Below are 16,473 nucleotides of genomic sequence, written 5' to 3' on the forward strand. Positions count from 1 at the left end.
AAGCAAAGGCAATTTTGGTCTTGTTTGCTGTCACACATTTGGTTAAATGTTTGGATTTCAAAGGATTACTTCTTTAAAATTATATAGTGTTCCTAAATGGATGGCAACAAAGAAGGGGTGACCTTGAAAGTAAAAGTTGGTAAAGAGAAATCAACAATTAAAGCCAATTCTAGCTTCAGTTTCTTCTTCTAAAATATTTGGACAAGATAAAAAGATTTTTTCCAGTTCTAAATGTCCCCCTCCTCCCCCTCCCCCTTTTATGCTGAGAGAACCAGCATGATTTGAGAGCTAATGAAGTGGTCTGAGAACCAGGAAGACTTAGATTTAAGTTCCATGTCTTGACAGTGGCTAATTGATATGTGGTAACGGGAAAATCTGAATGGTAGAAAAACTAAATTGTAGAGAAGCTGCTAACTTGAATTACTAGAGAGAGTTTCCTCATCCTATACATACTCCATACTAATGCTCATTGTCAGGGCAAACTGACCGATTGTCCAAAGACTACCATCATACACAAATGACTGAAATTTTCCCAAGCTGAGATTTTATACCACTTATTATTAATGCCAGTGTACATAATAAATTACATAGTGCTTTATCTTCACATATAAAAGCATAGATTCTAAACAATGTCTAAATTCACTAATATATTAATTTGAAATGTACATAGTTGTACTATCAGAATGCATTCATAAAATTTGTTTAACTTTTGAAGGTAAATTGAGGTATACAAATGTTTTTAATAAGATATAACTACCTCATTGGTGTTTTAAAAACTATTATATATTAACTTTTTCCCAACTAGAAATATTTATCACTCTTCCCTTGTAAAAGTGGTGCTTCAAGCTACATCTTAAAATAAATGTTCATTATGTAATAGATTTAAAGCTAAGGAACTAAACATACTGGCTATCCCAAATCTTTTTTATTTTTGTTAAGAGGGAAAAATGGAGCACGAAGCCACATTATCATTTCTCTAAGTAAATTTTTGTTCATCTCTATAGTTATGAAAAATAATCTTGAATTTTTAATAGTTATAAATTGTTAGAAAACTAAAAAAAAATGGAGATACTGAGACACTGACTTAAGATCATTTATTTTCAAAAACTTTGGAAGTTTTCTTTTGTTAAATTTTTCCTATATTCTACTGAAGTAGACTAATGAATTGTGCAACTATCTTACATTTAAAATTGGAATATCAGGAATAAGAATGGAAATTACTTTTTATCATCAGTCTAGAGACACAGATTATAAAGCTTTATATCAGCCAGTCTTGTTCAAAAATTGTCAACAATGTCTTATGCAGTATGGTATGATGTACATAATATCTTATAAAGCACCAAATGCCTTCAGTCATTTTTAACTACCCATACAGGATGAAAGTAAAACCGATTTGGTTTTCTGAACAAATGTGGAAAAATTTCATAGTCAATGGACATTCAGTAGGTCTGTGATGGCCTTGATTAAAATCTGAAATGTAAAAAGTAAGAAAACCTCATAAAAATAGGAACATTGTATTCAAAAGATCAATGGATTTGTGATCTCACTAATGTGGGTACCTCCTGTAACTATGTCTATTCCAACCCAATTGCTTCCCTGAAAGAATCTGCTACCCAGCTTGATGGAGGTCTGTCTCTTAAATGTATTTTAACAGAACTCTATATAAGAAACTATGGAAGAAGGCATAAATGCTATAATTCTAAAACTTTTTACATAAAATACTGCCAGGTCACTTGCTTTCATAAAACAATACCAAATTGGGTAGAATAAAACAATTTTAATTAATGGAAGCAGCATATGAAAGAATGCTGGCTTCATAAGCATGACCTGAGAGATTTGAATTGTGGCTCTACCACTCAATTATGGTGGCCTTTGGTAAGTTGGTGAAATGTAAAAATGAGGGATAATTACATATTTTATCCAAAACAGCAATTATTCCCAATATATATGTGTAAGTAGTTTCCTAATTTAGATTTAGAAAATGAAAACAACATAATTGTTAAAAACTAAGTACCAAAAGAGAAGATAAATGAACTTCTGGCCCAAATATGACAAGTTTTAGTAATGTTCATTTCAGACTTCTCCTAGTGGTTGAACTCTTGGGCTATATTCTTCACAATGGTGTCTATAGAATAGACTGAAGTTGTCACAGATCCCATTGGGTGTAGACTAAAGTAATCCTGATAATCTGCATAATGATTGCGTTAAGACCATAGCTAGAAGAGACCTACTTAATTTTATATTTTCAATTCCTAATTTAAATGGTGATGATTCATATATGGAGGGAAGAGGGGGAGATGCTTTTGAAAAATAGCTTGGAATTAGGAGATCTCAAGTCAAATGTTAAATTATTTACTAGAGCTCTGCCACAATTTTTTTCATTTTAAAAATGGGTGTAATTAAAGGTTATTTTTAAAAACCCTTTATAAATCTTAACAGAATTTTCTTACCTTTTTGTTTCATAAACCCTGCTTCTTTTTGCAGTCCAGTGGAACCTGTAAGCCCCTCAAAATGTTGCATAAAACAGTAATATGGGTTTATAAAGAAAAAGCAATTATATAAAAATACATCAAAAAAAGTTCTTGGGCCAAGTTTTAAGAATTTCTATTTTAAAGCTAGATAAAAAGTGAACCATAATCTTTTCTTTAAAATGCCTTTCCTTGCTTTTTGATTTGAAAAGCGTAACGTATCTTGATCTGGTTTCATGACTTAAAATTACTTTCAATAAATATGGATATATATGTATATAACAAAATATCTATATACATATCTAAGAGTTTAGATTTTGGTATTAATAGTACTTCCCCCCCCCCAAATCTAATTGTAGCATAATGAATTCAGCGCTTAGAATAATACTATGACAGAATCAACTCGACTAACCTCTACCTAATGAGAAGGATGCTTAGTAATGGCCTCTTTTTTAGCTTTTCAGCTTCTTTTTACATCTCACTTCCTTCCATCATAGTTCCACATCCAACTAACTAGTTGCACTTGCACATGACACTATCTTCTGATTGGTCTCCCAAACATGATAATTATTTTTACTTTCTATCCTGATTTTCTTGGCCTCCTTCAAGACCTAGCTAAATTTCGTATCTTTTGCATGAGCCTTCCAGTTCTGCCTCCTGCTTAAGTGCCTTCTCTGAGATCTTAATTTTACATTGTATATATCTTTTCTGTATATAGTCATATGCATGTTGGCTTCTGTTAGAATGTGAGCTCCTGGAGGGCAGGAACGAGAGAGAGAGAGAGAGAGAGAGAGAGAGAGAGAGAGAGTGTGTGTGTGTGTGTGTGTGTGTGTGTGTAAGCATGGGTACCTTTGTATCAACACATTTCTTGGCACACAGTGCTTAATTGCATACTGTTGAATGAAAGGCACTCAAAAGGAAATCTATTTGATGCTCATTGTATAAAGTTTTTTTCCCTGGTATATTGAAGAGCCATAACATGTACCCTTAAATTTAAGGCAGCCTGGTACAGAGGAAAAAAACATATCCCTTTTTGACCCACACTTCATATGAGACTGTGCAAGTCATTTAACTCCCAAAGATTCTTTTTCCTTAACCTGTAAAATGAGGGTGGGATGGGGTGGACAAGATGGTCTTTGAGAGTACTTTCTAATTTAAAATCTAGATGAACCTAATGGTTTCTGAAGCAATGAAGATACACTAACACATCCTTCTTCTCCAAAAGCCATTTAAACATCTGCATATAATCTGCTGTCTTCCTTAGTTAAGAAAACCTAAATTCAGAACCAACCTTAAGACATTGGACAAATCATTTAATTTCTGGCTGCCTCAGTTTCTTCACTTGTAAAATGATAACACCTACTTCCCAGGGTCGGGAGAACAAAGGAAATCAAGTGTAAGCATTTAGCATGGTGCTTGATATAAGCTCTATGTAAATGTTACCTGTTGCTAGGCTTAATATTTCTGGTTCCTTCAAATGTTCAATATTTCCTAGAACAATCATTATTATGGTCCTCATCATCTGGCTTCATGTCTTATCAGATATGATAATCTTAAAGTAAATTTCTGCAACTACTGCAAATATTGCCTGACACAATAATACCATTTAGGACCATTTAATCTTGAGATCTGAGCTCAACAATCTTAAAAAAAAAGACTAAAAATCTTTGAAATATATCTGAATAAGTAAATGCTTGTCCAAATGGCCAGGGGAAACAGAATACCTTGAATAAAGGAAGGTCAGGAGAAATGTGAGGAAATTAAAGCTCTTCATTTTCAAGATGAAAGAGTAAGAAACAAAACTGAAAGGATTTGATTTGTCCAAGATCATACAAAATGAAAACAACCAGAACGTTGTAAAACCTAGGTCTTCCAAATCTCAGCCCACTGTAATTTTTTTTTTTTTTTTATTGGATGAGGCTCTCTCCTTATATCTATAGTTTTAACATTGTTTTCTACTATTACATATATTTGGCTTGTATCAAGCAGCTGAAAAACTCAAATTCCTATGATTTGTTTCCTTTCCTTCTCCAGAACTGTTTTCAAACTAGATTTTCTCTTCCATGTTAAAAGTTATACAATTGATCTGCTAAGCTTGTTAAGATAAATGTTAGTTTTTAAACATGTTATCTGTTCTATTAGCTATACTTACAACTTTCATCATTGGGACATTTGGTAAGCAAGCCTTGAGTGCCTTCATCTAAAAGCACTAGAGCAAGGCAAGACCAAGGACAGAGTCTTGTGGCATGCTTCTAGAGATCTCCCTCCTGGATGACATCTACCCCATAACGAACAACACTCTTGGTACGTGTGATCTGATTCCCTGAAGCCTATTTTACTGGCACCTGTTTATCCAGGTCCCCCTGGCCTATAAAGGAACCATGGATAATTGAGTGGACTAAATGTTGTAGTTCCATCTTGTCTAAATTACAGTAATGTTGGTACTGCTAAGCAAATAAGGAATGCTTAAAATCTTTGGCCTGCTTTATAGTCCTATATTCAAGTGTCAAACTTAAGTTTTGGGATGGGATGGAAAGGGTTGAAAGTACAAGAAACTTGGGAAGAGAGACTTGATATTTTATAGTACCAGAGGGGAGGAGAATGTGAGGAAAACAAGCTTTAGGGTCTCTTTAAAATACAGAGAAAAAGATTAAAAGTGAAATTATTACCCAAGTCAATAAAATATTTTAAAGTACAAATTTTTCATTTCATTTTATTCTTAAAGCCTATTTTTTTTTTAATTAAAGGAATTGTCAGGGACAGAAGGGATAAAATGTTAAACATTGCATGTTCTACTTTAGAGGTATTCCAATTATTTTAAAAGAAAGTTTTTGCACCCCCATGGAGAATAAGTTTTGCAGTATCATATTCCTGAAAATAGTGTGATAAATGGAATAAAACAAAGGCTTTTTTGCATGGCACTAATTTTAAGTTCAAAGAAGTTACTTTTGCAGTTATAATTTTTTAAGGAAAAAAATAGATTTAAAATTGTTTTTAATACAGTCATGCCTTAAAATTAAGGACATTTTTTTAAATAGGATTAAACCTAATAATGATAAATGTGGCATGTAATAATTACTCAGTTTAGATACCATTTACTGCTACTGATACACGCTTACAGTTGTTCACCAGCTTAAAAATAACACAACCTGAATTTCATGTTAAGAGGCTAGTTTTCTCTTTTGAACTTTTTAATATTCTAAATATTTTAGTTGCTTCTAAATGTCAGATTTCTGAAGGAAAGAAAACCCCCAAAGATTCTATTAAATTAGAAAACTGAACATGAAAATACACTGGAGTAGTAGGATATGTTAGAGAAAATTTTTTTCTGACTGATACATTATATTTGAAAGTCCCCAAAGTCTTAGTGCAATTTTAAGCTTTAAAAGCAAAAGCATAAACTACACTGATTTGGGAAGCTGTACATATTGATCTCTTTGAAATCTATAAAGTTAAAAAAAATTATTTCTGTACTACCAAAATTAAGATTTAATTTTTTCCAGTTGCGATTGAAAAATTGTGACTTCTCAAAGTTCTATTTTGTATTTGAAAAAAAAAAAATTTACATTTCCTTATTTTGTGTCCCATATGGTTTTGCATGCCATGCAGAAATATTTCTAAATGGATTAAATATATTCTACATATATGTATTCTCGATTTTTAAAAGAGGTTATCTAGGACTGTACTAAACTTGTCATAAAATATTGGGGCCTGTTTGCATTTGCATCATAGGTAAAGTTTAAGTTAAATTTTAAGTATGAATTTACTTTACTGTTATGAAGGTGCAAAAAGTAACTTGATAATGTTATGTTGATTTTCTCTTATCCCAAGATACATATAGAAATGTAGTTAAGTTGCTATAACTCTTGCACATTAACACAGCAATGTTGTTATTGTTTAATTTCAAAACATTTGATAGATGACAAACTGTTTTTCCATATAGAAAAATAGGTTTAAACCTAGAATTAAAAAAAAAAAATAAACACATTGTTTTGCTGTCTTTTTCTTGCTTTGGTAACTTTAGTCTTCAAGCATTTAAAAATACGTTAGATGGAAAAGAACTCAGAAAAGGATAAATTGTGAAATCATACAGTGAAATGGAAAAAGAATTTTTTCATGATTTTGTTTGGGCTTCTCAGAACTTGTGAATAAAAAAACCTCTTATCTTTGAATAACTATGGTATTTTAAAGTGATCAGCTTGAAAGTAAATTGTGACTAATATTTAAATGAAACTATTTTGATAAACCCCTAAGAGTTCAGAGTATGTCAAATGCTACAAATGCTCATTTTTCCATGTTTTACATTTTATTCTTCTTGTTATACTAAAAGACTATTTTTTGACCTACATGTGAAATGGTAAATGATTTCATTAAATTGTCAGCAGTTAAATGACTTCCTTTTAAGTCTCTTAACAGCTGGGTAGCATGATATTATAAAAACGTCAACAGGTATTCTTTTTCTCCATTTTTCATTGCTGAAGAAATGACTTCACAATCTCAAATCAAAGTCCACACTGCAGTGAGGAGAGCTTTTCTACTTTATTACAAAGAGAAGAAGCCTTTATGTGGTCAGAAAATACAAGATTGATCTTTTTTTTTTTTTCTCTTCCTATGAAACGCTGCTGTTCAAACAGCCAGAGTGAATTGTCTCAGTTCACTTCTTTTAAGTCCCATCACATTCACTTGGGTATGGATGTCCTTGGCTGCTGAAAATCTGGCCCTTTAGTACACAGGGCGACAAAGGAGTCCCCTGACCAGCAGTTCCAGAATGTCCCGTTTTCATATATTGCATCCATGCACACCTCCTAAAAATGAGGTACAGCAGGGCAAACATTTTCCAAAATAGATGTCATATATATAATATATACACATTCGTACATACATACCTTTATTCATGTGATGTCCAAAAATTTAAAAAAAATGTACACATTTATTACAAAATCGTAACAAAGACTGGACAGTGTTTTGCTCATTCTGGAAAGATGAAGCTCAGTAATAACACAACCCTAGAAACCATCCAGAGGTTGTGGCCATATCTTTCTTCTAAACAGTCAGATATTCTTGCATTTAAGCTTGGCGAAAAACTGCCTTTCAAAAACAGAAGGGAGAAGTAAAATGAAGGAAGCAGACCTTGCTCATCTTTCCAAATGAAATACGAGAAGGATCTTCACATAAAAATGCACAAACTTTTTTTTTTTTTTATTACCAATAGTGCTACAATGAACAATGCAAATTTTGTTGTCTAATTTTTTGGGTTTTTTTTTTTTCTAGGTTTTTTTTTTCTTTTTTATATTTTGGAAACTATGTGGTAAACTTTGTCAGTGTACTTTTTTGTCATTACAGATCAACGTCTGCTGTCCAAAAAAAAAAAAAAAAAAAAAAAAAAAAAAAAAAAAAAAAAAAGAAAAAAAGAAAAGAAAAAAAAAAAAAAAAGAAAAATTCAGACCCTGCTCAAACTAGAGAAAAACAATTATAAATTTAGTTGTTGGGCAGCACATAATTAGTAAGGCAGGACCTCAAATGGTGACCCTTTGCATGAGCCAATTGCCAGATCCTCAAGGAATTAAAACCAGGGTGCCTGAGCCACATCAGTTCTGCAGTTATGTTGAGTATTGTGCTGAGACAGCCATACCCCAAGAAAAGGGAAGTCTTTAGAAGGCTTGCTGAGCAGGGTTATAGTTGAAGGATGATGGCAGATGAGGCCTTTCTTCTAATTTGTCATATTCCAGAAGGAACTCCTATAACAGAAAAAAAAATTAAAACATAAAATTTTATTACAAAGTCCTCGATTGCATCTTTTTGCTAAAACTATGCTTTTAATTATATAAAGAAAAATTCAAAACCTATACTCATGCCACTTCCTAAGTAAAATGCTGCATTGCAAAGAGATTGACTAAACAGTATGATAAAGGAAAAACAATGTGAAAATAGGCTTTTCAAAATTGTAATACACATATAAAACCTATTTCTTTGAAGCATCCAAAATATAACTGGCCATTACTAAAATAGCCCCCCACACAAAAAAAGTACTTTTACGAATGCTGAATATCTATGGTATTTAAATTACAAGTTTTTAAAGGGGGTATTCAATGACTTATTCAAGTCACCTTTTGAATTTGCTTTAAATCTAGACCTTTAAAAACCAAACTTGAAAAAGTATTCCAACCATTAAAAACCTGTGAAATTTCCCCTATCTCCAGATTTCCCAATCCATAAACCACATTCCCTAAAAAGGAAATATATTGTGATTTGTACAGATTTAAAAAGATCACTATCAAATGTGCATTAAAGTCCTAAAATGTATATCTACAATTCTCAAAAGCTATAATAGCACTTCACATTTTCAAGAATATGGCCAAGTATTAAAGCCTGTTTTTATTATGCAGTAAAGAAAATTAATAATTTAGATTTGGTTAATTTATATTGTCTTAGAACTGCATGAAAGCATCAATGGTAACAAAAAAATTAAGCCAATTCCATAAAAAATGCTTTATTACCAAGAAGTGACTGAAGAAAACCTGACTTTAGGGTATCTTACCTTAGGGGTCTAATTTTGATTGGACTCTCCAAAACCTTAAAAGTTATTTGTGAAATCAAGATGAAAATTCAAGATAAAAGATAAGTTTACACTTATAATTTAAATGTTTCTTTGGGTACTACACTGCTTTCAAGTTTGCTGACAGATGTTTAAAAAGTTTTACTGTGGTAAATTTCATCTGAAAATTTACATCCATATTCTGGTTAGGGTAACTAAGACACAGAAACTTTATACTATTTGCTTAACAATGAAAAATACCAGAAACAGAATCATTTATGCTATATACATCTCATGATGAGCTGAAAACTTTAAAATTAGTTCGATGTATTTTAGAGTTTGGTTAACTAAATTTGTGTTGGAATTTAAAATAAAATTTTCCATTCTCATGAAAGATCAACTTAGTGTACATGATCCTATATAAAATCATGAAATTTTGAGTTGGAATTTATCTTGCATATATCTCATTATTTATAAGGGAATTCTTTTTCAATTTCCCTAAGTTATCTCTAGTTTTCACTCTTTTAATTCTGGATTAAAGCATCTAATCCAGGGCAAAGATCTAAAAGACATAATATAAAAAAGGCTTAATTGAAAGGACAGGAATAATTTTAGGAATATTTATCTCAAGCCATCCCTCTTAAGTTATAAAAATCCTGTAAGAAGGGTTAGGTTTGGTGACAAATTACAATAAAATAATACATATTTAGACAAATTAGCATAATAAAAGGGATAAATTGGTGCCAATGAATAAAAATATCAATAGGAAACACTACAGTAGGCCTATCAAAAGGCATGAAAATATGAGCCCTGAATCAATGGCTTGAATATTTAAAAAAAAAAAAAAAAAGTAACTTTTTCTTGTATTACTTTGATAGGGGTCATATGTCCTGTTTGAATTATCACAAAATTTAAAAATATTGGAATTATTTCTATTAATCTGTATCAAAAAATGTTCTTGATAATAAAAGTTTCTCCAAATAAATTTGTAACACTCATATTTATGCAGATTTCAGGACCCATCCTAAAAATTAAAATTTTTTTTTAAAATCTGGAAATTTAGTACCCACCAAAGCTATCACTTTACATAATCCTAGAGAGAATTTGTCTATTGTAAGAGAACGTTATATTAACACTTTGTGAAACTTTGATCAGAGGAAGAGAAAAAACATTTAAGCACCTAAGCTGGGCACTGTGCAAACCACACTTGATCCTCTTACTACCAACTTCAAAGAGCTCACAGAGTATTTTATTTCTTTAAGTTCTCCTTGATAACTATAATAGTTATACCCCAACTTTACAGATAAAAACTGACTTGCTTGATTTGATAGCATTTCTAATTTCCTAGGTATAACCGTACTTATCAATGGCTGGGCCTGTAGTTATTGGGTACAAAAGTCTTATGATTGCCTCATTTCTTTTAAAGATTAAATCAAAGCCAACAAGAAAAGTTCAATTGTTGGATGAGTCTCATTATTTAAATTTATATGGTTCCGGGATGTATAGTTTAATGTGAACAAACGTTATTAACTGTTAATCTCAAGTAAAAATAAATTATATTATTTAAAAAATTGTTTTCTGTTCTAATGCAACTACTTTAAAATAGATTTCAAAAAAAAAGAAGAAAACTGTACTTGTTATATAACTCCAATTTTGGAAAAGAAATGGAAAGAAAAGGAAATAAATTCTTAGAATTATAGGATCACATGGTTGAAAGGGGCCCTTGGAGACCATCAAATCCAACTCTTGCCAAAAGCATGACTCCTCATATCTACAAGATACCATCTCAGTATCTGGGAACTCAAGACTTTTCCCCCTCCCCAAAAGTAATACTGCTGCAATATCGAGGCAGCTGTGAGGAAGCTTTTTCCTTAAGATATGCACTCTACTATTCTTCAAGACCAAGCAAGATAAATCTAATGCCTTTTCCAGATGTTCAAAATGGATTCAAACATGACAAATTTGAGAGAAGCTAAAGAAAAACAATGGAACTTTTTCTTAAATTGCTTCCCTGACTGAGGAATGTTTTCCACAGGAAAAGGATTTAGCTTAAGTAAGTTGATACGGATAACTGATATATGGATAATTGATGCCAATTCCCATCCCCCTCCCCCAAATAATCATATGCTTAAGAAGAAAAATATTCTTTAGCCCAAACTGCACAACTACTCATATTTTCTATTTCACTTATTAATAACATCAATTTTATTGTATATAACAAGTTAACTTACAAGGCCATATGTAATATATATATATACACTCAGAAAAATGTTTCAAAAATATCAAGAAAAGTACCTGATATTATGCTAGTATATAATACAATTTCTGTTTTAACATTTTAAAAGTTGGTATTATATATTTTAAAGCTGTCAATAATTCTTCTGATACAAAAATATGTTGAACTCTTTTTGTTTGAATATATTTGAAAAGAAAAATGAAAACTCATGGTAGAAATGATAATGCACATAACTAGTAAAATAGACTGTCTAAAACCTCAAAATAAGAATTAAGTAGCTGAATAACATTTTATATATTTGTACTTTTTAAAGCACTTTAATATATGCAGTTTTGAGAATTTGAGATGTTATCTTAAAAATAAAAAGACAACTTTTGTTTCATATTTGTTATTTTATTTGTGGGACTGACTTTCACCTTTTTCAAAAGGAATAACTGAGAATGTTTACTAATTATATTTTCATCCCTAGTTACTACTGATTTTTAATTTAAAATATTTTTCCATTATTCATACAACTTTAAAGGAAAGCTGAAAAGTAATATTTTTAATACAAGTTTTCCTTAACAAAACTTCTGAAAGGCAATGCAGATAATGAAACTACAATCATATTATTTTTAAATGTTGTGCTTCTATGAGTTTAGCAAAGTTGTTCAAACAAAATAGAATAATATTCTTAATGTGACTGTATTAAGAAAAGTTGGTATGTCTTCCCCAAGATAATCCAAAATGTCAAGTTTCCATCTTAAAATATGTAGATCCAAATTGAGACTAATCATTTAATTTCTTTAATTATGCTAATATGCAGCATTTTTTTTTCAATAGTCTAGGAGCAATCCCAATGTATAATCTATTTTTGTTACTTAAAATGAGTGGGAAGAAAATTATTTTTCAAATGAATGAAAACTCCTTGTTATTTAATTTTTCCCTTAATTGAAATACTAAGTATTGCCTAAAATGTGAATTTACTATCTGTCCTTCACAATCCTTCATAAATATTTTCTGGAGCTTTACATAACATGTAAGAAAAGTATGTACATTGACTATGGGGTCAATTTAGATGCACTATAAACACTTTTATTAGAAAACCTCACTCATCCTCTGTGAATCTGATAATACAGTCAATAGCAAACATTACAATAATATGGTCACAATGGTAAAGTAATAAAGAATGCACCTGCAAATTTTAAAAACATAACAAACTGGTAATGATATAATACATTCTAATAGAATCTAAAAACCACATAGATGAACACAATTTGGGGGTGTTCACATTCACATTAAATACCCAAAGAAAACTGGGCAGTTGGTTGATCCTAACTGGGACATGGAACCAAGTATGAGAACTTGACTCCAAATAATTCTACCTTGGCTACACTAACAGAACATCCATAAATAAAGAACCACCTACTAAAAGGTTCTTTTCTTTTGAATTCATCTTCCTAATCTCAAGCCAAATAGTTCGCATAAAACACAATACAGTGAAATGTCTTCAATTTTTTCTTCATGCCAGAGAGTTATTCTATTCTCATCATAGTGCAAATGCACTACAGGTGTTATAAGTAATGAGATGACATTTCACCTTTGATATTAAGAGAAACAAATCCTGAAACTTATAGGTTCAAAAAACAAAAATTTCTAAACCCTTAGAATCATATCAATGGAAGAAGAATGCAAGAAAATCCTGGATTTTGGAGAGCAGTATAACCTTTCATATAATTCTGGATACAAGAGTACAGCATTGAAAGCAAGACAGCTTTGAAAGTGGGATAAGAAGATATGGTATCTGGTACCAAATAACTTCCTATAGATTTTATTAGGAAAACTCAGAGTGGTGTGTGTTTATTTTGTTTTGAGAAACCATATGCCCATTTCTCCAACATGCTGAATTTTATTTAAAGTTCATGCTTTTGGATTAATATTTCTTTTTTTTTAGGACAGTTGCCAAAGACTTAACTTTCACTGGAATGAGTAAAATATTGGTGTGTAAAAAAAAAAAAGTTATTTTTAACTAAATCTCATGTTTGTTTAAATAATATAAGAATACATGACTTTGGGATTGCAAGAGGGTATCTTTATTTTACAATTCAGTAGTCACAAAAAATATATATATATTTCAATGTTACCAGGACTTGTGCAAAATTACAAAATCTCTTTACTAGGCTCAATCATTTTCCTAACTATTGATGAAATAAACTGTTTCATGACCCCCTCCTGGAGTCAAAAATCAAGTCACAAAAGGAAGTGGAGACAAAAGATTTGCTAAATATCTGGCACATTATTGGAATGGATGTATTGGTACATACATAAACAGATAAACAAGGAGGTTTAATAAAAAAAGTTTAGATTTATACATTTACACATTTGCACAAGGAAAAAAATATACCTTAGCTACTTTCCTCCAGTTAAGACAGTCAAAGAAGTAATATGTTCCCCTCTCATATGTATTGGTTTTCATTGCTGGCTCCATGCCTGGTGCCCTGGTAATCCATACTCGTTCTTCTTTGTGATATCTCCAATCTCGGTTAAAACTTTTAAAAGAAAAAAAATTATTTTTCCCTGTTATTAATTTTTGATATATTTTACATAAACATCTAAATTCTTTTAGAACTTTTTAAAGAAGTTTAGAAACATGAATGAAAATTCATAATCAAATTTGCTTCACCTAATCATTTTGTTTTAATATCTTATGAATAAGAAAACAATTTTAAAGTATCTTTAAGTAAAAAAAAAAAAATTTTTTTACTGAATCGTAGATCCCTTTCATTGAACAAAAGCACCTTTTGTTACTAATGAAAATGAGAAACAACATAAAAATGTAAGGAAAAATCTTGAAGGTAAACTAAATAGCTGTCATATGATTTAGGGAATATTTTTCCTCTCTTTATACAATTGTATTTTTGATAATCAATTTAAACGTAATATCAATAGTATGATACTAGTAACTAGTTAATAGTTTTGTATTTATTGATTACTATGTGCAAAGGACTGGGCTGGGCATTGGTGAACCAAAAAAACAAAAACAAAACCTTACCCTCAAGAACATGCACTATATCAATGCACTAATGCACTTGTTTAAGGTGATATAAAATAAATGCAGTTTTTCAGGAGGAGGTCCTAGCAGCTGAGAGAATAAAGAAAGCATATAAAAAGTGACAGCACTGTATACATCACAATTTATAGAAAGGCACAGAAAGAGTAGACGGTGTGCTATATATGCGGAGGAACATAATGGTTACACTAGTAGAAGTATAGAATTTGCAAAGGGAAGTAAGGTATATTGTAAAGGGCTTTAAAAGCCAAGGAGATGAATTAATAGAGGAAAGATACCAGTTTGAGGACTGGAATGACATAATAAGAGCTAACCCACAGGAATCAACAACTATTATGTGCTTGTGATTTTTGAGGCACTTTTAAATCATTGTGGTATTTTTATATAGGCTGGATTGGGAAGAGAAGAGATTATAAACAAAGGAAATCCATGAAAAAGCTGTTAAAACAGTCCTGCAGACAAGGATCTGAACTAACTAGGATATTGTCTAGTTAAAAAAAGATAAGAGATATTTGTAGATTTACTCAGAAACTTATTATGTCACCTATACAATACATACTTTCATGCCTGTGCAACTGATCATATAATGGCTAAAAATGTCCACCGATGACAGTTCTTAGATGATTCAATTTTCATTTGTGATATGTAGCTAAAGTTACAGTGGCCTAAGTTAAAGGTTAAAAAAATTTGACCTTACAGAATTCATTTGAGAACTTAAAATCCAACAAATTACAGAATTTAATTTTAGGAAAGAAATAAAGTAGGGTAAGGAGGAAAACAAAGGAAAGAAAAGATAATGGAGAAAGTTGGAACATCAGATCTACCATTTAGGTAAAATGACAAGGAAGTAGTAAGAGGTTTTTACATTATTCAGAAAGTTTAGGGACAAGGAGAAGAACCTGCTTTTTAAGGAAATCAGTGTACAATACATTCTTCAGCTAAGGCAATAAATGATGAAGTAAATTTATTGATAAAACCAATTTCATTTTTCTTAGAAAAAGTTTTTACTAAAATTAATGATAGTCCCTGATGCCTATTATATTCTAAATAAATACCTTTACAAGAAACAAACTCCTAAATCTAATCACTTTTTGGCAATAAGGGGAAAATGCTAATATAGTAAACATGGAAATTCAGTAATAACATAAGGTACAACCAACTAGGATCAAGTGACATTGACTAAATGCTGTTCTTAGGTGAATACAGAAATATTGGGCAAATACTAGAAATTATTCCTGGAAATAAATGGGCCAATTGTTTTATACTAGCTACTATTAAATATGGCCAAGAGAATGTTAAGGATAAAAATTACTCATAGTTTTAAAAAAATCTGATCCTTTCAAACATGTTAAATAGTCTTACTCACCCTTTACCTTTGTGTATATTCCAGATTTTTGCTTTCATTGTACTTTAAACAATCTACTATTTACTTTTCTTGACTTTTACTATATAACCATTAAATTGCTCAAAATACAGTGAAAGCAAAACAAACAAACAAAAAACCTTAAGGATAAAACAAAGTACAATGACATTGTAAAAGGCTTGAGATGACATGAACTTAAGAGCATGGGTAGTAGACATGAACTATCACAGAACTAACTGAATCAAAAGATTTGGTCAATTTTATTGATTGCCAATAATTTATATAAGCTTCAGAAGGAAGCAAAGAACATTCCTTTGTACTGGACAAACCAGCGGAAAGTAAGGAATTAAAAGATTCTTGTAGACTTCTTCACACTAGTCTTCATGAGTTATATTACCTTGATCCACTTAAATATTTTGGTCAAGCTGATTCTTTATCAAAAGATATACCATTATGCTAATTTCAACTTAAAAATCAGGTTGCATATCATTTTAAAAATAAAACTTTGTAATTTATAACAACATATAATAATATATGTAATATACCATTATTCACATAATTTAACTATAACTTGATAACCAGAGAATGAATATGAATCCTCTATGATACAAAAAAAAAAAGTGATCAAATATTTTGAACATACAGCTCTACTGCTGCTAAAAGCTGTAATACGTCTCCTCCATTCATGTAATAGAGATAGAATAGTAGATCTTCTCCATATCGGCCCAGTTTTATTGCAGCCAGCTATAAAAGAAGAATATTCAAATAAAAATCAAGAATATAAAACAAGTATAAGAATGCCAATATAAAAAAATACCATTT

The 16,473-nt window shown here is 30.8% G+C and overlaps 1 protein-coding gene across 9 annotated transcripts in view; it reads right to left on the minus strand.

Moving 5' to 3' along the window:
• Positions 1–6,988: 6,988 nt before the first annotated feature.
• CNOT2 (CCR4-NOT transcription complex subunit 2) overlaps positions 6,989–16,473 on the minus strand; it is a 143,258-nt gene continuing 133,773 nt past the window's right edge. For all 9 annotated transcript variants that reach the window (XM_074270556.1, XM_074270557.1, XM_074270555.1 and 6 more), the window contains 3 exons: positions 16,295–16,395; positions 13,623–13,767; positions 6,989–8,206 (listed from right to left, as the gene is read on the minus strand). In XM_074270556.1, the coding sequence (XP_074126657.1) occupies positions 8,120–8,206; positions 13,623–13,767; positions 16,295–16,395 (333 nt within the window). In that variant the 3' untranslated portion in view covers positions 6,989–8,119. The remainder of the gene's footprint in view (positions 8,207–13,622; positions 13,768–16,294; positions 16,396–16,473) is intronic.

This window comes from Sminthopsis crassicaudata, chromosome 5 (genome assembly GCF_048593235.1).
Source record: "Sminthopsis crassicaudata isolate SCR6 chromosome 5, ASM4859323v1, whole genome shotgun sequence".
Taxonomy (NCBI): Eukaryota; Metazoa; Chordata; class Mammalia; order Dasyuromorphia; family Dasyuridae; genus Sminthopsis; species Sminthopsis crassicaudata.